General features: G+C 51.2%; 1 protein-coding gene across 2 annotated transcripts in view; it reads right to left on the bottom strand.

Moving 5' to 3' along the window:
* Positions 1-14,108: 14,108 nt before the first annotated feature.
* RSPO1 (R-spondin 1) overlaps positions 14,109-22,014 on the bottom strand; it is a 14,748-nt gene continuing 6,842 nt past the window's right edge. The window contains exons 2-5 of one of the 2 annotated variants that reach the window (XM_007101526.3): positions 17,628-17,819; positions 15,500-15,649; positions 15,014-15,202; positions 14,109-14,306 (exon numbers count right to left, since the gene is read on the bottom strand). In XM_007101526.3, coding sequence (XP_007101588.2) covers positions 14,143-14,306; positions 15,014-15,202; positions 15,500-15,649; positions 17,628-17,819 — 695 coding nt within the window. In that variant the 3' untranslated portion in view covers positions 14,109-14,142. The remainder of the gene's footprint in view (positions 14,307-15,013; positions 15,203-15,499; positions 15,650-17,627; positions 17,820-22,014) is intronic. The other variant, XM_028486310.1, reaches the window with a different exon arrangement.

Below are 22,014 nucleotides of genomic sequence, written 5' to 3'. Positions count from 1 at the left end.
CGGCTCAGCGGCCATAGCTCACGGGCCCAGCCGCTCCGCGGCCGGTGGGATCTTCCCGGACAGGGGCACGAACCCGTGTCCCCTGCATCGGCAGGTGGACTCTCAACCACTGCGCCACCAGGGAAGCCCAATACCTGAGTTTTAAGAGGACACATTTAGTGAATAGCAGATGGGAATGTCTCCGTATTCCTGAGGGGGAATGAGGGCAGTAAGACCCAGAAGTTTTTGTTTTTACTAGCCAAAGTCAAGTCTCTGGATGTCTGTGTTTCAACCAAGAAGACTCCCTCTTTTTTTGGTACTTCAAGTTGTCAGGAAGTGTCCATCACTGTGCCTTCAGGTTAGGTCAGAGAAGAGGTGGTTAGGCCGGAAGGAGGTGGATCCTGGGTGGGGTAGCTTGTTCCATGAAAACAAACAACTTGGTAGGTATAAAGTGAGGTCCTGGGGGCTTCCCTGGTGGCGCAGCGGTTGGGAGTCCGCCTGCTGTTACAGGGGACACGGGTTCGTGCCCCGGTCCAGGAGGGTCCTGCATGCCGCGGAGCGGCTGGGCCCGTGGGCCATGGCAGCTGAGCCTGCGCGTCCGGAGCCTGTGCTCCGCGAAGGGAGAGGCCGCAGCAGTGAGAGGCCCGCGTACCGCAAAAAAAAAAAAAAAAAAAAGATAAAGTGAGGTCCTCTAATTGTGGGAGCGATGATTGGGTCTTTATTTCTCAGAGTCTGAAACAAACAAACCCCAAAACAATCTTTCTAGAGCAAAACCAGGCCATGTCCTAGACAAGAGCGGGAAATACCTTCAGTCCCTTGAGACTCACTTTTATTGCCCCCAGGGCAAGTATCATGAGCTTAAACACAAGTTTGCTTGAACGCCCTTGACCCTGACATGATGTTTGAGGAAGTCTCTCAGAGCTGACCAGAAGCAACTTCACACCCAGTGAGGATCCAAAGGTGTCCTCTTCTGCCTCACTCTGTCCCTTTGGTCCCCCAAACAAGGGTGCCATAGCCCACTTCCGGAGAATAGACTAGGATAATGTATTTCTGATGCCTCAATTTGGTTCAAACCAGAATAAACACGAATGACAAAAATCAGCCCATGAGCTCATTCAGGCTTTGATCAGTGACATAATTTCATTATGAAATTTTGAATCAGGCTGTTGTGAAGTCTTGCCAAGGAGTTTCATTTTCCCAGATGATATGGCAGGTTGTTTCTCTCCTGTTCTCATACTCAGCTTGTGTTTAACATAATAACTTTCCATCTATTTTTGTAATGTGATCCATCAATTCTTTTACAGCAGTATTTGCTGACCCCAACAACCAACCTCAGTTCTACCAGCAGATAAAAAGCCTCATCAAGGAAAGTCAAACTAAAGTTATTGGTTTGGTTTGCCTGCCCTGCGTACCGCATGTGTAATATATTTTTCACATATATCCTTCCTCAAGTCATGGTGACCAGAGGAGGCATGACATACCTCCAGGCCTATAATTTCTCAGCTTTAAAACTGACATATTAATTTAACTACCCGAAAAGACTGCAGTGTGGTCATATGAATTATGGTACATGAAAGCATTGTATACCCAGTACACACTATGTAGATGGGATGCTTTCTCTTTTCCTCCAGACCCAGGGTTAGCTTCTCACTCCCTGGAATCTTGCTCCTAGTAAGCACAGGTGTGTGTGAATGGGAAGATCCCAACAGGAATAGAGCAGAAAGGTGGTTCAAAATGCCAAACTTTGTGCCAAGTTCTGATAGGAAAGGATGAACTGGTGTTTTCACGGGAAGCAGAGAATCTTGACCTCCCTTCCTTCTTCATTCTGTAAAAACTTTTTCATTGGGATCTAATGGACAAGTAGCAGCAGCTTCTAAAGAGGTGTTTTTTCAAAGTGTGATCTGATGACCATCAGCATCAGAAACACTTGGGGGAGTTGGTAAAAAATGCAGACTTTTTAAAGAATTGAAGTACAGTTGATTTACAATGTGTTAATTTCTGCTGTACAGCAAAGTGATTTGGTTATACATATATAGACATTCTTTTTTATATTATTTTCCATTATGGTTTATCACAGGATATTAAATATAGTTCCCTGTGCTATCCAGTAGGACCTTGTTGTTTATCCATTCTATATGTAATACTTTGCATCTGCTAATCCCAAACCCCCACCCCACCCCTGGTAACCACACATCTGTTCTCTGTGTCTGTGAGTCTGTTTCTGTTTTGTAGATAAGTTCATTTGTGTCATATTTTAGATTCCACATATAAGTGATATCATATGGTATTTGTCTTTTTTTCTGATTCACTTCACTTAGTATGATAATCTCTAGGTCCACCCATGTTGCTGCAAATGGCATTATGTCATTTTTTATGGCTTTTTATGGCTGAGTAATATTCCATTGTGTATATGTACCACATCTTCTTTACCCATTCATCTGTCGATGGACATGTAAGTTGTTTACATGTCTTGGCTATTGTGAATAGTGCTGTTATGAACACAGAGGTGCATGTATCTTTTTTAATTATAGTTTTCTCCAGATATATGCTCAGGAGTGGGATTGCTGGATCATATGGCAACGCTAAAAAATGCGCTCTTGAGCTTCACCCAAGAGCTACTGAAATCTGACCCTCTGGAGGTGGGGCCCAGATAATATACATTTTAAAGAACTTCTCAAATGATTCCTGGGTACACAAAAGTTTGAGATCTGAAAAGCAAAGTCTTTCCCCAAAGTCCCCCTGAGGCTTTCTGATGAGCTGACTGGAAGGCAGTCCTAGTAAGACCCAGCTCCTTTCCCACCTATCTTAGATCCTCTCTTTTTTTCTCAGCAGAGCCAGGGTGAGGAAGGCTGCGGCAGTGTCTTGTGCACTCTAAAAATATATGTCTTGGCTCTGCCCCAAATGCCTTGATATTTATGCTGCAGCCTGAGGGTCGTTATCCTTTGGCAATGATCCATTGTAAGGCCATTTGCTCTTAGTTAGTGCCAGCTTGTTGGCTTAGCCTTCCCGGTTGAACTGAGAGCAGAGCCGTCTCTATTCAGTTTCCCGTGTCTCTCTGGCAAGTACTGATGAAGTGACCTCTGCCTGCTGGGGCCAAGAGTTGGGCCTCTGGAGTGGCTGCTTCTCAGGGTGAAACAGTTACCAGCCCCCATACAGAGGCTCCAGGATCCTGGAAGAACAGAGAAGCACTCGGAATATGTTTTTAGAGTTTTGTTACATTTGTAGAAAACAAAAAGAGACAGTCCTTGTTCAGACAACCTCAACAAGGGAATACAAAAAAATAAGGTGTGTTCAATCGGAGCTTCACAGACCAAACTGCTCTCAGTTTTCAACCCAGGATGCCAGGGAAGTTTTAGACAAGCTTATAGCAAGCTGATGGGCTGGGTGGCTATGGAAAGCTATCAAAAGCTGAGAGATTCACCCCTGGGAACCCCAAGAAACTTCTCTTCATGGATGATGTATCTGGTCACCACATCTAAGTGGGAAAAACAGAGTCTATATTGGTCTTGGCATTCATCTCATTGCTGGGTAAGGAGCTCTTCAAAAAGATCCCCAGATTAAGCTTTGGAAAAATAACTAGCAGCATTTTTCTCCTTCCTATCACTGAATCCGCGTGGTCCTCAGCATATTCCGCTTAAGAAAATCTGAGAAGCAATTTTATGAGCTGCTATTAATGGCCTCTAATTTTCAGACTGGTTTAGATAACTCAAGATTGCTGGCTGCGTCCTGAGAAGTGAATCCAGAACACACACTGATGTGGGAATTTGAAGGATAATTCCAAATCGTAGATAAGTGTTTAAGCTCCAAGGAGGCTGGAGGGCCCATATTAAGTCATCCCCCCAGGATCAGTGTGTTTCCTATTACACTTGATATCTATCTGTCCAATGATCCTTTTGATTTTTAAGCCATTAGACTAAATCTCTGTGTAATTCTTTACCCCCTCCTCTCCTGCCCACCACCCCCTTTTCCTTAGGGAAACACTTTTTTTAAATGTCGACCAGGTGCCTTAGATTGTTTCCAGAAGAATAAAGTCACATCAAGAATCTGAACTGGGGCTTCCCTGATGGCGCAGTGGTTGAGAATCCGCCTGCCGATGCAAGGGACACGGGTTCGTGCCCCGGTCCGGGAAGATCTCACATGCCGCAGAGCGGCTGGGCCCGTGAGCCATGGCAGCTGAGCCTGCGCGTCCGGAGCCTGTGTTCCGCAACGGGAGAGGCCACAACAGTGAGAGGCCCGCGTACCACAAAAAAAAAAAAAAAGAATCTGAACTCAACTCCTGAAACCAATGTGTCAGGGGGACCTCTGTCTGTCAGAAGGTAAGCCTTGCCCTAGGGACAGTTTCTGCCCAACAAGACACTGAGGTTTTCCTTGGCCTCCTGTATCCCTCTTGCTCCTTTGTCTGCTCTAGTCTAGACTGGGAACAAAATCTTACTTCCAAAAGAGAGACCCAGACTGAGGTATGGAAGAAAGTTAGGACAAATACCTTCTCAAGCAGCAGAGGAAGAAGTGGTCAAAACCTTGATTTCTGTATTTTTTTAGAGCCTTGATTAGAAAAAGACAAATCTGCCAACTCCCTCATCTCAGGAAAAAGCAATCCTTCCAACTCACTGTGTAACCAGGTTGGAAGAATCTTCTAGATGCTTTAAACGTCTATTTGAGAGACTTTAGAGCTGTCAGTTTTGCTTCTAGCCAGAGCTGGGCAAATCCCTAGGGTGCTTGGCCACTGTGCCTAGGACCTGGGGACTCAGATTTCTGCTGTGTTCGCCTTCCCTCACCTCACCAGTGCACCAGGCATAAACCAAGTAGCTTATTTCTGAGGGCAGGGGTAGGCAAACTACAGCCCTCCCACCAAATCCCACTAGCCGCCTGTTTTTATAGGGCTCATGAGCTAAGAATGGTCTTCACATTTTTAAATGGTAGAAGAAAATAAAAATAAGAATAATATGTTGTGACACCTGAAGCTGATAAGAAATGCAATTTCAGAGTTCATAAATAAAGTTTTATTGGAACACAGCCACCCCGTTTGTTTACAAACGGTCCACGACAGCTTTGGCACTACAATGACAGAGATGAAGAGCTGCCCTGCAAAACCTAAAATACCTACTCCCTGGCCCTTTACAGAAAAAGCTTGCCCACGACCGAGTCCTGGGGCTCTGGTGTGTGTTCGGCGCATTGAACAGGCGTGTAAGCGACTAGAGCGGTCAGTTGCCATTGCCCTCCGAGAGGGAAAGTTGCCAGTCTCAACATGGAGTTACAGTTATTTTTTTCTGCCCTGGGAATTCAGAAGATGGGGTTCCCTACACATCTCAGTGTAGCTGATGCTTTAGTGGACCAGCAGGGGGCTCTCTGCAGAGGTTTACATTTCATGGGGAGGGGTTGCGGAGGGAGCCTGCATGGAAGAGAACAGGGGTCTGGGAAGTGGGACACTGGCCAAGCATTTTTTTTTTTTTTTTTTTTTTTGGAGCCCAAAGGAGAAGGGAGCTTCAGGCAGAAATCCAAAGAGCCCCTTTGTCCAGAGTCTTTGTGAGATGGGCTTTGGTGATCTTGAGGCAAAGAATTTCAGCTTTGCCCAATGAGGTTTAGGTGCATTGGGATCTTCAAGGTCTGCACCCAGGGTAGGCAGCTTCAGGAGCATCCTGAGGTAGCCCCCCGGGGCCCAAGGCTGGTGCAATGACTGATGAGGGTCTGGAGGGGAGAGGCAGGGCCTGGTGGGTGCCCGTGAGGACCCTATGGCGTTATTTGTGAGCACATATGATCCGTGCCCTGGATCCTCCTCCTCTTCTTGATAAAACAAGTGAGACCTGAACAGGCTGGGTGTCATGGTACGCTGGTGGGGAAAAGGACATGCAAAATGTGAGTTTTTACACAGCTCGGTGGTAGTGCAGCCAAACTCCCTAAGTTCAAGTCCTGGCTCCACTGTTTATAAGCTGTGTGCCCCTGCTCACTTCCCTTTACCTCTTTGTGCCTCAGTTTTCTCATCTGAAAAATGGGCATAACAAAAGTACCCACGTCACAGAGCTGTGTTGAGGATGAAGTGAGGCAATGCAAGTAAAGGGCTTAGGATAGTGTAAGTGCTATATAGATGTTGGCCATTGTTATTATAAGTGTGTCTCCAACTATAAACTGTAGCTTTGCAGCTTCGTGAGACTTGGGTAAGGACAGGAAATGCAAGAATGAATCCCACAGTCTCTGCTTTCAGGAGCTGACGTTGGGCTGGGGACACTTAGATGTGATAAAGGTGTATAGACAGTCCATAGAAACACAGAGGGAGGGGAGCACCTTCACATACAGATTCAATCTGGGGATGAAATATGAGTAGCTCCACAGATGAGAGCATGGAGGAAGAACATTTTAGGGGGAGGGAACAGCATGGACAAAGGCACTGACATTTGAAAGTTCATTGGTACTGGGCACCACTGAGTAGTTCTGGGCAGAAGAGTAGATGGTATGGGGGATGGGAGTGGAGGGAGGTGACTCTGGTAAGCTGGGTTGTCACAACCAGTGGTGGCCGATGACAAAGAGATCAAGGTCAGGTTGCTCTTGGTCCAGTGCCCTAATGAACTTTGATGCTGGCCTTATTTTTACTCCCAGAAGGAAAAAGGAGTAAGCCTTATCGATAGCTACGATCTCCAGGAATAATATGAGAATAAACACATTCAAGCGAGACTTTTTCATTCATTCACTTTTTTGAATTCACTTGACAAACATCTAGCCTGCAATAGCAAAAGACAAATGCAACTGGTGGAAAATACAGGGGACACATGTACTGAGCAAGGTCTGGCTGCGAAGGACCTGGGGCTGCACGTCAGAAGGGCCGACAGGGTGAAGCAGTTTTTTTAGAGAAAGAGGGAAATGGGCAGAGGGGAAACCATGCGAATGCAAAGAGAATGTGTTTGTGAGAAATTGAGATGCAATGTCTGTGGACATTTTGTTGGTTTGGTGGTGGGAAAAGAATTGTCAATATGCATGGTCGGCATATACCTCATACAATAAAATACCTTGTGAGAATGAATGTGAGGGCACGGGAGAAATCAAACACAGTCTTCAGCAATGGTTCTGCCCTTGGGAGTCAGGCCAAGTACATATTCAAGGCAGTTGTTGCCGGTCTCCCAGCCCCTGGGTCAGATCCGAAGTCTGAACCAGATGGGTTTTCTGTGTATCTCAACTGGCACAAGCAGTTGATGGGCCATCATCATGCTTTTCTGCCTGCTCCCCTCCTTCCATGTGGAGCCCAGCCTTTGAAAGGTGCCTGGAGAGGCCAGGATTCCACTTGGTGGCCAAAGAGCGGTGGCTCCAGCTTCAGGCCAGTCCCAGAGTACGGCTCACTTTGGGCTTTGCTCTGCCTTTGGCTCCCCGGCCCCATGGCGCATCAGATCAAATGAGTAGAGAGCAGTCCAATGCCCTTTAGGATGTGGTTTCCTCATGCCCCAGGTGAAAAGCACAGAAATGACACACTGGCCCAAACCAGGAAGGATTATCCAAATGTAAAGCCCTCAAAGATGACTCTAACGATAGAGATGCTCAGATGAAAATGCTGGGTTCTGCAATCACGAGCCTGCTCCTCACTTGGCCTTGTCACCTGAGTCCTCCCCCTTTGAATCCTCCAAGATGAGACAGTGGGTTCAACAGCCCACATGACCACCTGCACGTGCCCTCCAGGCAGCCCTGGGGCCAGCAGAGCCAGAGCTTATGGGGCCATCAACTCAACTGCCCCAGCTTCTTTCCAGGTCAGTGTCTTGCTGCAGCTCCCAATCCTTGAAAGTATACTTCTCATGGTCCCTGGGATTGTGACACCCTCATTGTCACCACCATTGCCAAGGGAGCCATCCAGCGCTGGCCTGGGAAAGCACTTTTCTTTGTTCCTTGAGCTGCCAGCTTGTCTGACAGGCTTGGATCTGGTCTGGCTGTTCCAGCATCACTTAACCCCCTCCACTGCTCCCGAATCTCTGTTCCCCCTCTTCCAGTTCCCCTGCCCTGAAGGCTGCCGGCTTATTCCTTTTGGAGATGAACTCATTGTTGACTTTAACTCACTTCGATGTTTCCCAGGGAAGCATGCTGGCAGGCGGCCCACCCCAGCTCCTAGAAGAAGACAGCAGGGCCAGTGCCAAGACTGGGTGCCAGGGGCCTTGGAACTGCCAAAATGCCTCCCATTTTATGGACAGGCCTGGCTCGACCTGAAGACATTCCAAGTACTTAATCAGCAGCCCATGGTACATATTGGGTTGCAGAGGGAGACCTCAGAAGCCAGTCCTTTCAGGAGATGAAACTCAGCCAGAGGAAGGAGCCGGCCTTCTCCATGGGCCAGGCTGACGCTCTGCAGATGGAAAAAGTGCCTCCCAATAACAATAATCAATAACCAAAGGCTGGCAGCTGCTGTGGCCTGGCCTGAGAGGCCCCTGGGGGCCTTGGCTCTGCCCTCTTTCCCGCACAGGACTGAGTCCAGCCAGGAATCCATCTCGCCCACTACCCTGCACCAAGCTCCGGGAGAGCGAACAGGCGAGGGAGGAACCATATTTCACATACTTTCTCTTTAAAAATGTAGCCCTGTTTCGCAATTTCCTACTTAAGCTCTGGAAGGCTCTAGGGTAGGACCCAAGCCACCCACTCCCAACCACTGGCCTGGGTCTCTCGTCCTCCCCACCACTAACCTGGTAGGCTAGAGGTGGGAGAGAAAGGTAGGGACCCAGGTTGAGCGGCTCTCCTACCCTCCCCATCGGGGCTGCTGACCCAGGGTCTATTTGATGCTGAAGCCAAGCAAGGCTCCAGGCAAAACCTGTTTATTCTTCACCCTGTGTCAGCTCTTACCCTAGGGAGAGCCAGGAGGGACGCCGCACCAAAGCAGGTGCACCCAACTCTGGTATGCTCCGTCTCAACAACCCCTGAGGCACCTCATCTCCAGATTTTCTCTGCACCCCTATAACTAGGCTTTTGTTCTGGCTCACTTTTACTAGCCAGGCAGCACTCTAGTCCCTTTGCAAGGAATCCATTTAAGCCTTCAAAAATGGGACCTGTTCTCTCTGGTTGTTTTCTCCTTCCTTACCACCGTTCATCAGGGTTTTCACCGTTTAAATCTAATCTGGACCACAGCTGGAATCAGGGGCAAAAAAAAAGCCAGCACCTGGATTACTGGCCCTGTGTCAGGGACTTGAATTGAGGCCCAGGAAGCTGACCTTTTTCCTAAATTCTCTCCGTCCTTCCAAACCAAACCAAACCAAACAAACCGGGGTGGAGCGGGGGGAACATACTTAAAAAAACAAACTCAGAAAACACAATCCCATCACCCGAAATACTGAAATGGAAAACAAAGGCATTCTCTGGAGAATTGATCTGAAACATACCAGAGCTGGCACTGGGTAAGGTGGCCAGAAATGTGTTAGTCTGAGCAAGTCTGCGACCCTGTAGAGGAAAAACTTAACATTTTCCAAATGACACTGTGGCCAGATAGCAGCAGTATACACATCACATGCTATTGTTGCCTAAACCTGGGAGTAGGGTTAGGAATCTGTTTCTCTTTTTACATATTTATTTATTTGGCTGCTTTGGGTCTTAGTTGCAGCATGTGGGATCTTCGTTGCGGTGTGTGGGCTTCTCTCTAGTTCCAGAGCACTGGCTCTCTAGTTGTGGCGTGCGGCCTCAGTAGTTGCGGCACATGGGCTTAGTTGCCCCTCAGCACAGGGGATTAGTTCCCCTGTGGCACGTGGGATCTTAGTTCCCCGACCAGGGATCAAACCCACGTCCCCTGCATTGGAAGGCCAATTCTTAACCACTGGACCGCCAGGGAAGTCCCAGTGTTAGGAATCCTGACATGACTCCTCTCTCCAGCACACCCTCACTCTGAAAATCACAAAGTGTGACTTCTCATCCAACCTATGGTCTCCGGCCTCAGGTGGGCTGCTTCTAAGGCTGCGAGCAGGTAACTGACCCCCGATCTTGAAACCCATACCCTTCCTTCAGCTCAGAAAAAGCATTGTTAGTCTTGAAAGGACAGAGTGAGACAGATGGAGGTAGATTCAGGTGAGAATGTTTGCAAGGACACACTGGAATTGTACCTGGACGCACCAGTATATCCATACCAGGAGAATTCCCTCCCATCGGTAATTCTGCAGACGTGGAAGCTCAGGACCCTCCCGGAGCTCCTATTAAGTTCCCTCCCTTATTTGCCTAAAGCATCAAGAGCGGCTTTAGGAGGGATGAGGAGAAGAGGAATGCCTCAGCATCACCCAGGTGATGCAGGAGATAAGGAGGATCCAGCTCACTCTGATTCTAAGATTCTGGGTTTTGGTTTTGATGTTTTAGAGGAAAGCTGAGGGCAGTGCTTCTGAAATGTTTAACGTGCATGTGAATTACCTGGGGGATCTGTTACGAGGCAGATTCCGATTTCTAGGTCTGGGAGGGGCCTGAGAGTCTGCGTTTTTAGCAAACTTTCAGATGAGGCTGAGGTTGCTCATCCATGGCCACCCTTCAAGTAGCGAGGACCTGAGGTTCTGGGAGATGGGGACAAATCAGAGCCAGAGACAGCCAAGACATGCAGGGCCTGATACCCAGACAAAGACAGAAATACAGAGAAGCAATGGCACGCACAGATAGAGCCGGGGGCTGATTAGGTGGGAACAGAGAAAGACACGGTGACAAAAAGTGGGACAGAGAAGGGACAGAGTCAGAGAAACAGGGAGGGGCAGAGGCAGAGAGACCAAATCAGAGATGGACGATGCATAGGGCTAGAGAGACTGGCAAAGACAGAGCCGGGGCAGAGAGAGAAGGCAAAGCAAGGGGTTAGGGGGGAGGCCAGAGCCAGCCCGTGACCACCCAGCCTCCTGACCAGCAGTGAAGGGGCTCAGAGATATGGGTGGGTCGAGCCCAACAGTGTGTCAGGTGCACAGACCTGAGATTCCCCACTTCCAAACCTCCCAGCCTTCCCGGTCCGGCACCCCCCATCTCTTTGCTCCTATAAGAGCTGTCCCTCCCCGACAGAGTCTTTCAGTACTGATTTCCCCTTCTCTCTTCTGTGTGTTCAACCTCTTCCTCTTAACTGGACCCTTCCCAGCAGGTTTTAAACATTTTCAAATCTTTCCCACCTAAAAAAAAAAAAAAAAGACACACTCTTGAGCCCATATCTCTTTCTAGCCCCTGTCTTACTTCTCTGTCCCTCGGCTAAACTTCTGGAAAGAATTTGTGCTGAATTCTGCCTCCATCACCTTCTCCAGACAGCTCTGGCTAAGGCCACTACTGGTGCACATGTTGTAAGGCGGTGGTCAGTTCCCAGGCCTCGTTTATTTGCATCTAGCAGCTTTTGGTCCTCTTGATCTCCCCTCCTGCTTGCTGGCTTCTGGGACGTGACACTCCCTTGGTTTTTCCTTTGCCTGCTCCTTCTCTGACTCTTCTGCCAACCGATCCTGTTATCCGATCTTTATCCTTGGAGGGCCCAGAGCTGGTTGCTGAGGGCTCTCTTCACCCAGGGCTCCTCCCAACCCACAGCCCCAGTGATCTTCTCTACACCAGTTGGCATTCCAGCTCAGACGTCCCCTGTGCACTCTACACCTGTATCTGTGTCAACGCAATGTCTACCCACCCTTGTCACCAGGATGTCTCATGGGCACCTCAAACTCCACATGGTCAAAACCAAAGTTTTGGTCTTCTTTCTCCTCCCAAACTGGTCTTCCTCATGAGTTCCACATCTCGGAACACAGCACCATCCTCTGTCTGGATGTTCAAGCCAGAAATGGGGACTTTGTCCTTGACACCTCCCTCTCCCTTTCTCCCCTTTTCCATGTCCAGTTTATCACCAAACTCTGCCAACTTTATTTTCCAGATACCTCTGATTGTGTCCTCTTCTCTCCATTTCCACTGTCACCACCACGTCTCACCTGGCTGACAGCAACAGCCTCCTGAACAGCTTCCCAAAAATCTGTCTTCTATACAACGGCTGACATGATCAGACTTGCCTTTTGCAAATCTGATCCTGTGGGCTGGCTGCTTAAAACTCTTCAGCGGCCTCTCTTGGCTCTGAGAATAAAGACCCAACTCTAGGCGACCTTTCTGGGAACATCTCACCTCTCTTGCCCTCCAGGCCTCCCAGCTTTATTGGCCTTCTTTCAATTCATTCAACACCAAGCTCCTGTCCGCCACAGGACATTTGTATGTGCTGTGCCCTCTATATAGGACTATGCTGTCCAATACAGTAGCCACTAGCCACATACGGCTAGTGAGTAATTGAAACGTGGCCAGTGCAACTGAAGAACTGAATTCTTTTTTTTGTGTGTGTGTGTGGTATGCGGGCCTTCTTCTGTTGTGGCCTCTCCCGTTGCGGAGCACAGGCTCCGGACGTGCAGGCTCAGCGGCCATGGCTCACGGGCCCAGCCGCTCCGCGGCATGTGGGATCCTCCCATACCGGGGCGCGAACCTGGTTCCCCTGCATCGGCAGGCGGACGCGCAACCACTGCGCCACCAGGGAAGTCCTAATAATTTTTTATATTGATCACATGTTAAAAAGATAACATTTTGCATATATTTGGTTAAATATAAGATATAATTAAAATTAGCTTCACCTGTTTCTTTTTACTCTTTAAATGTGGCTGTTAGAAAAATGTTAAATGAGATAAGCGGCTCATATTGTATTTCTATTGGACAGCACTGGTCTAGAATGCCGTTCCTCGTCTTTGTGTTAACTCTTATTTATCCTTCAGAGCTTGGCTCAAATGTCACCTGCTCTAAAAAGCTTCCCCGAGATAGGGCCTTTTATTTTTATTTAGTTTTATTTACTTTCACAGCTATGTGTATGTTTCAGCGGTTGCCTGCCTTTAACGCCTCTCATTTATAATTATACATTTAATTCAAATGATTACTTAATTCATGCCTACTCCCCCACCAACCCCTAAGTTCCATGAGAGCAAGGCCCCTGTCTGGCTCCCCTCTGCAAACCAAACATTCGTCCAGAGCCTGGTGCCCGGATGGCTGCTAGTGGACACTTCAGAACACCACAAGAAGTGATTTTATCTACTGTTCTGCCTTCCCGTCCAACGGTCCTTAACCATCTCAGAGACCCTGAGCACTCCCTCCCGCTGGAAGTGCCACTATAACCCTTCAGTATATAGATTCTACCTCTCCCAGGTGGGAAGTCTCCCTTTACAGCTGACCAGAATCCTTCCTGCTGCAAGCTGGCCGAGACCTTTGTTCCATCCTTAGAGGTAATTAGAGCAGTGTTTCTCAAACTTGAATGTGCGTGCTAGTCACCTGGAATCTTGTAAAAATGCAGACTCTGGTTCATCAGGTCTGGGATGGGACCTGAGATTCTCATTTCTAACAAGCTGCCTAGTGATAATGTTGATGCTGGTCCACAGACCACACTCTGAGTAACAAAGATGTAGAGAATCTGGTTACTGCTCTACATATCCCCAAAGTTTTCTTCCTGCTCTGGACCTTCTGTAAATTAGGCCAGGAGGGGTCTCTCGAAATTCAGCCCTTTCCCTTCCTGCTCCCGTGTACTCTACCAAGCCCATACCCTGAAAAGAAACGTGGTACCTGTGGTTACTGTTGTTATTTGGTTTTCGTTTTTAATTTGAAATAAACCTTTAAGCAGTTTTCAGAGTCAGGAAAGCCCTGATATGGATCATGGAGGTGTAACAATACTCTCCAAAGATAAAGTCACGCAGCTGGAGATGCTGAACACGCCTCAAGCTTTGGCTGCGGTCTGCCACACCAGGCTGGTCCTGTCAGCTCCTCCAGAAGGCTCCACTCTGCAGAGTTTGGGCTTGGACGCTGGAAAATGTTCTCTCTGATGTATCCGCTGGGAGCATCACAAACCAGGTGTGTGCCCCTAGGCCCTCTGCAGGGCAGAGCGGACCCCTCTGCCTCCCTGCCTGCTGACCCAATGATGTCCGAGGGACAGAAGTGTCTTCCGGTAACCTCGACTGTGTGTGTGTGTGTGTGTGTGTGTGTGTGTGTGTCCGCGTGTGTGTGTGTGTGTCCGCGTGTGCGCGTGCACACGTTTGCATGTATGTCAGTTACACGTTTGGACATGGGGTCTGTGTGCACGTATCTGTGTGTACATGTATGTACGGAGAGTGTGTGTATGCGTTGCCCCCAGTGCTCGAGTTCGGTAAAGCTCTCATCACACAGAGCAGCGCTGGACTCTTTCTGCACGGGCCCGGAGGCTGAACAGTGTCCCTAGGTGGACCCCGCAGAGGTGACCGGCCCCACTGTCCCTTGCTGCTGCCGCTGCTGGCCCTTGCGTCTCCGAGTGCCGGCGCCCGCCTCCTTGTTCTCCTTCCGGCCGGGATTCCTGTTGGCATGCTCCCGCAGGCCCTGGCCGCCCTTCCTCCTCTTCTGCCCTGTAAGAGTCAACAAAGGGCGTCTGGACACAGCAGGGAGGCCCTGGCCATGGCCAAGGGCCCGAGGAGGAATGTGGTGAGGAAGCTGGGCGGGGGGAGGTGGGGAGGAGGCCCATAGGCAGTCGGGGTCCCCTCAAGGCCTCCCTCCTCTGAGAAGCAGCCACTGAAGAGGGCGCTGCCACATGGGTACTGAGAAGGGGTCCCGTGAGCCTTTTCACCCTGCACCCCTCGATGAACCAGACGCCCTCCTCTTCCTCACGTCTTCCTCAGACCTTGGATCCCAGTGGGCCGAGGGCATCTCCCAGATGGTCACTGCAGCTCTCGGGACAGGGAGGACGGACCCCCCCCCCCCACTCCTCCACCCCAGGACACTGCCACATCATTGTCACCTGCAGGCTGTGTGACCTTGGCCAAATCACTGCACCTCTCTGGGTCTTAACACCCCCTTCCACGTCCCATGATCTGACCTCTGAGGGCACTTCCAGGGCTGACTTCCACTGGCTCAGAAGAAATGGGGAGGGATAGGGCCATAGAAGCTTCCCGGCCCATCACACGGCTGCGGGGCCCACTCTCTGCCTGGCATGAGTTTGCACAGTATGGAGTCCTGGCCTGAGCCCTCTCCTGGGCCACAGGCAGGAAGCAGAGGGGGTCAGAACTCCCGTGGCTGTGCTGACCCCCGACCCCAGGGAGGTGAGGCCGCAGCTCACCCTCCGGGCAGGGCGTTCTCCGCCCAGTGCACCTCCGGGTCTCCTTGGTATCGGAGCAGACGGTGTGGTCCCCCCCAGGGGCGTGGAGCACCCTCCGTGTCCGCTCCTCCGAGCCCCTCCGGAAGCCACAGAGCTTCTTCTTCTTGGAGCACGGCCCCCACAGAGACCACTCGCTCATTTCACATTGTGCTGGCAGGAGGGGAGGGAAGCAAGAGGAGAAGGGGGTCACGTCTCCTCCCCTGGCCCCGGGTACCCCAGGGGAGCCCCTCCCACCTGCTCTCAGCCGCAGCCCCAGGCTAGAGGCGCCTTTAGTCCAGAAGGCAGAAAAGTCCTGAGAGAAAGCTAAGAGGGTGGTGGCGGTGATGCGCTTTCGCTGCACAGGGCCCAGCCCACGCTCTCCCTGGCCGGATCCCCCCAGCCCGCCCCTCCTCCGGGGTCCTGGACCCTGGGCCGCAGCGTTTGCCCGCCCGCGCCTTCCTGCCTTACCGGGGCTGCTGCACTCCATGGTGCCGTTGGCAGCCGCAGAGCCCTCGGGACAGGCGGGATAGCAGCGGCCCTTGTGCAGGTACAAGCTCTCTTTACACTTGGTGCAGAAGTTATGGCTGAAGCAGGCCTCACAGTGTTCGATCTTGCATTCTGAGGAGAGGGCCAGATTGGGGGCCTCTGGCTCAGTCACGGATGAACGCCTCCCCTGGTCCCCATGGCCACCCAGCCACGCCCACTCACACAGGGCAGGACAGGGGCCTGGGGCTGCAATTCCCACAGGGGAGTCTTGGGAGGGAGAGAAAGGAAGGCAAGGGGATGGGGGGAGAGGAGGCCAAAGCAGCCTCTCTTGAGGGCTGGCTGGGACTCTTGCCACGGTCAGCCAACCTCAACCCCAACCCAATCCCAGGCCCGGGAGCCCAAGGGGAGGCCCAAGAGAGCTGGTTTCAGAGGAGAGGAGATTAGTGGGGGCGAGAGGAGCGTCCCAGCCTCTCACGGCACCCCAAGGACCACCTAATCAGAGCTGAACCGAGGGATACAATGACACCCCGAGAGTGGCTGTGTGGTCTCCTCTCCCCCTATTGCTGGGCATACACAACACCCCAGAGCCTGGTTCTCCTCCTGCCCGGGGCAGCAAAAATCTGCCTGGAGTAGGGGAGAGCGAGCCCAGGGCAAATTCCTCTGCCTCTACAAGGCAGTGTTCCAGGAACCACCTTGGTTGGACTCCTGGGTCCCTCCCTGAAGCCCTCCTGCCAGCTCTCCCTCCTCTGGGGAAGTAGGGGGAGGGTGGGTTGCCGGGCTAGGCTAGAAGCTGGAGGGGTCTTTCACAATCTCTCCCCTCCTGGACTGTGGGTGGAGCTGACTTCTCCCCAGTCTCCGCCCCTGAAGCCTGGGATGCCAGTTTCCCAGAAGCTGGCACAGCCAGGAACGCCCTACCCCAAATCCCTGAGGACGAAGAGGGCAGTCCCCGGGTCCTACCTCCATTCTCACAAGCTTCCCAGCGCCACCCCACCCTCCTTTGTGCCTCCTGGCCTCTGACTCCTGGGTTTGATGGCAGGCAAAATATGAACAAAAGTAAGAATAACAGCAGCTGTTTATTGAGTGCCAGACCCTGAGGGCTTCCATATGTCTCTTACAACAACCCTAAGGGGTAAAAGCAAGCACCCACATTTTGAAGATGAGGTTTTGAGAGGCTGCGACTTGCCCAAGGTCACACAATGAATAAGCAGCTGAGTTGGGATTAGAACCCAAGTCGGCGGAACTTGGATCAGTCATTTCCCCTGAGACCTCGACGTTATCAGCTGTGAAAAGGGCACCATCACTTAAGTCCGTCTCCCTCCAAAGGGGGTTGTGAGGCTCAACTGATAGGAGGTCCGGAAATGCCTTCTAAACTCCAAGGCTCTGAACAGAATGGGAAGGTCCCTGGCATTGTTTACAGGAGAGTGCTCGCTGCATGTCCCCCAGCTGAGAGGGAGGTGGGACAGCATGTGTCTTAGAGCATGTGGGACGGTAGCTGGTGTGAGAGAGCGGAGCAGCGTGAGAAGAGTGGGGGGAAAGGGTGGGGAGAGAAGGCTGACCAGGGCTTGAACTTCCCTGCCCTCAGTGGAGCCAGCAGTGATTTTTCCGGTTATGTGTCTCAGAGGTATCTTTCTGGCTGCAGTGCAGAGGGAGGGTGGAAGGCAGCCAGATGAGGGTTGGGGGACAGATGAACAGGCTATTGCAGTGGTCGAGGAGAGACGTGATGGGACCCTGCATAAGACCATGGCAGTGAGGATGGAAAGAAGATGAAGGAGGCACAATTTGGTTGGTGGGTGGATGGGGTGGGGGCACAGATGAGAGGTTGGCTCTCAGGCCTGTGGCTTGGGTGATGGGTTGGGACACTGAGAGTGACCCAGTACAGGTGAGTGCAGGTTTCGAGGGAGGAGATGTGGCTATGCTATGGGTTGGAAACGTGGGTGGGATGTCTGGGGAGACGTCTGGTCAGCAGCTGGATATTTAAATCAAGAACTCCCCTCCTCAGCATCCCTCTACTCCTCTTGTAGTCCATCAACAGTTCCGAGCACTGCCCCACCCCACCCCCGCCCCATGTCCAGAGCTTCCGGCGCCCTTACCCAGCCCCGCCCACACTCACTGATGCACTTGTTCATGTCAGGGTTGCGGGCATCAAAGTATCCAGGTGGGCAGGACGGCAAGCAGACGCCCACCTGGCGGATGTCGTTCCTCTCCAGCAAGATGAACAGCTTGGGTGAGCACTTAAGGCAGCCGTTGACCTCCGAACAGAGCTCACAGCCTTTGGCACAGGCCTGGCTCCCCTCGGCGCTGACTGCAAGGATGGAGCAAGGGTGAGAGGCAGCTGTGGGAGAGACCTCCATCTTTCCCAGGATCCCACAAGGATGAGAAGTGAGTAGACAGGAGTTTCAGCCCGTATAGAATGAATGTGCTTCTCAGAAAGCACAGGCCAGGCTGGTAGCTCTCTGCAAGGCTGCTTTATAAACCTCCCCGGTATCTGCTTTCAAGGGAACTAGCACAGCAGGAGCTGCCGTCCACCCTAAATGCCTCTTTAGGTCCAGGTACAACACAAACTCACCCTCCAGGCCCGCTCCATCATCCCCAGAGAAGGCACTGAAGCTGCACCCATCCTGGAATTTACACATTCCCTCATCCCCACCCCCACCCCAGAGGAAGGAAAGCTCAGCCTCAGGTATGGATGGAGGGCTTTCGTCCTTGAGAAAATTTTAAGGACAAGAGGCATAATGAGAAAGAGGCCACCTGCCCAGAGACAGGAAGACAGCTGGAATAACCTGCGTCTAGAACAGTGCTCTCAAGCGGAGATGAGTCTGCTCCCCAGAGGACATTTGGCAAAGTCTAGAGATGTTTCGATTATCACACTGGGGAGGGGTTGCTAGTGGCATCTGGGGGACAGAGGCGAGGGAGTCCGCGAAACATCCTACGATGCGGGGGGGCAGCTCCTACAAAAACAGCGTGGCCCAAGATGTCAAAGGTGCTGAGGTTGGAACCATCCTTTGAGCCAGCATCGTCCCCAGCCCCAGCGTCGAGTCTCAGACCTTTGATCTTGTTTCCTCATTCACTTGTTCAACCAACGCTCGCCCGGCCCCTCCCAGGTACCATGCGCCGTGTGAGTGCTGGGGACGTGGAGGGAAAGACGCCTGGCCAAGCTGAACTAACCTCTCAGGGGTGCAGACAGACCCGCAACCGGGAACATGCTGGCAGCCACGAGGCCAAGCGAGAGAGGACCCAGAAATAAGGGGGGGAGGCGTCACAGAGGAGGTGCCATTTGGGCCAGCTCTTGAAGAATAAGTAGTGATTTGTCCATTGGGAAGTGGAGACAAGGGCCCTCCAGGGGCAAGACCACAGAGTCGCAGAGGGACCCCAAGGGAATTGCGGATAATTGGGGGTACAAGTGAGAGAGAAGGTGTCCTATCAGGAGGGGCCTTTTATATCACGCCAGTGGACTTGAATTCCATCCTGTCGGGCAGCATTTCCCAAAGACTATTCCTTGGAACGTGATTCCCCTAAATGTTCATAGAAGGATGTGGAGAAAAGGCCATTGCACCAGGTGAGACTGAGAACCACCGGGTCCAACAGATCTAAACAGGATTCTTTACTGCAGGACTTTTTGCAGCCTTTATTATGCTCCTATGAATCAGAGTGACTCTCTAAAATGGGGAAAGAGTGAACTGCACCTTGGAGACATTTTGGCCACAGAACCCTTGTTTCGCAGAGTTTGGGGGCCATCTTTCTCGGAGCTGATTAGACAACAGGAAGTCACTGGCAAGGTTTAAGCGGGAGCAAAACCCAGTCTGATTTACATGTTGGAAAGCTTCCTGGGCAGCCTGGGGAGAGACCAGAGACTGGAGGACCTTTTGGGAGGAAGCTGACCTGATCCTCCAGGTGAGAAAGATGAGAAAGTCTTAAACCAAGTTCTGTTCAGTGGAGATGAAGAGAAAACGATTTGAGAGTGGCTTAGGGAATACAATCAGTGTTGTCATGGTGACCAATCGTAGCGGGAGGAGGCTGCGGTGCTTCCGGGGTCCTGGCATAGGGGATGGGTGGGGCCGGTCACTTAAAAGAGGAACCAGGCAGCGTGGAGCTGTAGATACAGGCTGGAGGCACAGAGCCAGGGGAATCAGAGCAGAGATGGCAGGGGATCGTGCTGCAACGGAGGACCCAGAGCTGAGGCTTCAGCTGGCTGGACCTGAGCCGATTGCCCAGCCTGTGACCCTGGCTGAAACACCGCATCTTGTGGGCCTCCCTTCCCACCACCAAACTAGGGAGCTCAGGATGCCCACTCTGCAGGGTTGTGGGGAGGGGCACCTGCTCCAGGAATGATCCCTGATTTCAGAACAGGGGAACGAGTAAGAGAAAGGTGAACAGAAGAGAAGAGGGGAAAAACAAACACAACAAGAAAACAACAACAACAGAGTCATAATCGTAATCATGGCAGCTTATTCCTAAAGGGTGAACACTTATTCTGTGGCAGGCGCTGCTCTCAGTGCTTGACCAGTATTAACTCATTTGATCCCCCAACCATGAAGGGAGTACTACTACTTTTTTGTCATCCTCTTTTTCACAGATGAGGAAATGGAGAGGTCGAATTACTTAAACAAGGCTTCACAGCCAGTATGTGTCCCAGGCAGAGGGGACAAAGTTTATGAAAGCCAGGGGGTAGGACAATACAAGGTGACATGCAAACTGAAAGCATGGCCAGACTGATTTTTTTTAAATAGAGAATTTATTTATATAGAGTCAACGTTACCATTTAATTAATCAATGCATTTAAGACTTAATATCATTCTTGTTGGTTGGGTCATTGTAAGAGAAAAAAAAAGGCTCCAAAGGTGGTGTAGAAGTTATGAGGGAGCCCCCTTGGGACTCGTTTTCCACTTCGGGCCATTATTCAGCTGTATTACAAATTAATGTCACTGTAGATTTTAGGTACCACTTTTACTTCAAAGATATTAAGTTGTCTATACTCAAGGTTTTTATTTAATTCATTATTGAAATGAATGCTCCTTCTAGGTTTTTGCCTTGGTTTCAGAAACCAAAGTCATCCAGGTGTCCCAGCTGTGGGCCTCTATCACTGTGCTCCCGTAACTCATTTATTCCTTCCTTATCACTTTTGTTACGGACAGATTTGCAAAGGGCCTTCTCAGAATCCTGCTGTCCGCCCCCCACTCAACCAACAACAGATCTCTGTGTGCATCTCCCTTCAGAGCTCTCAGTGACACGCAAGAGAAAGTGCGGCCCATGGGGGATCTGAAGTTAGTTCAGCATGGCTGGGGTGTGGAGTGAGTGGAGAGGGAAGCAGGGGCCAGAGGAGGAACAGCCTCGAACCCTTATAAAGGAGTATGGACATTACCCTAAAGGCCATGAGGAATCCGTGGGGGCTTTAAAACAGGAGACATGGCCAGGATTCCATTTTAGAAAGATCACTCTGTGGTGTGGAGACCACATAGTAGGGATGGCAAACCTGGAGGGAGGAGGACTCCCAGGTTCAAAGAGCTGGAGCTGAACCAAGAAGATGGAAAGGTGTAGACACAGGTGAGATATTCAGGCGGTCGAATCAATGAGACTAGGTGATGAACTGGACGTGGGGTGAGAGCCCGGGGAAAGCACATGTCAAGGATGATGCCTAGGCGTTGGGCTTGGGTGGTGGGGTAGCCGTTGGTCCTTCACCAAGAGAGGGCCCACAGGAGGAAGAGCAGACTTGGGTGGAGGAAATGATGAGTTGTGTTGAGTTTGTGGTTCTCATGAGACATCTGGGGGGAGGTGTCTACTAGGCAGCTGAACCTGTGGGTCTGGAACTCGAGAGAAACATTCTGCCTGGCGATCGAGACACAGAGTCCTTAGTATAAGACAGTCATCAAAGGCCTAGAGATCCATGAGATGACTAGGAGAGAGGGAACAGAGAGTGAGGAGAGGCATTAGCCATTGAAGAGAAGGACAGAAAAAGAAGGGCCAACTAAAAGGCTGAGAAGGAGCACCCGGACAGGTAGGGACACTCACAAGCATGTTGCATCACGGAAGCCAAGAGAAGAAGACACTCAAGGGAGGAGCGGGGAGTCCAAGGCCAAACGCTTCCGAGATGTCACGTAAGGAATCAGCCACAAACAGGTTGTTGGCGTTCCTGGTGGGGGTGGAGAGTGGAGGGCAGTGCCTGAAGGGTAAAGGAAGGTGAGGAAAGAGAACCATCTCATTCAAGAGACTGGCTATGGAGAAGGGAGAGAACTCAGGGATCCGTCCTGGGAGCCATCATTGGGGGTTGACTCCGTGGGAGAGGAAAGCGTCCCGGGGGGAGGAGCTGCGCAGCTTGAGAAGAGGGTCAAGAGCTGCGGCCTGGGCGGTACTCGCGTTCAACACACAAGTAGAGGAAGGTGCCCAGAAAGCGGCTGAGAAGGAATAGTTGGAGAGATGGAAGGACACTGAGGCGGGGGGGGGGGGGCGGGATGGAAACCGAGTGGAAAAGGGTGAGGTCTGCGGGGACCCGGGCTCGGGGG

This window comes from Physeter macrocephalus, unplaced genomic scaffold (genome assembly GCF_002837175.3).
Source record: "Physeter macrocephalus isolate SW-GA unplaced genomic scaffold, ASM283717v5 random_795, whole genome shotgun sequence".
Lineage (NCBI taxonomy): Eukaryota > Metazoa > Chordata > Mammalia > Artiodactyla > Physeteridae > Physeter > Physeter macrocephalus.
Note: the sequence above shows the minus strand (reverse complement) of the source record. Positions and strands in the feature narration are given on the sequence as shown.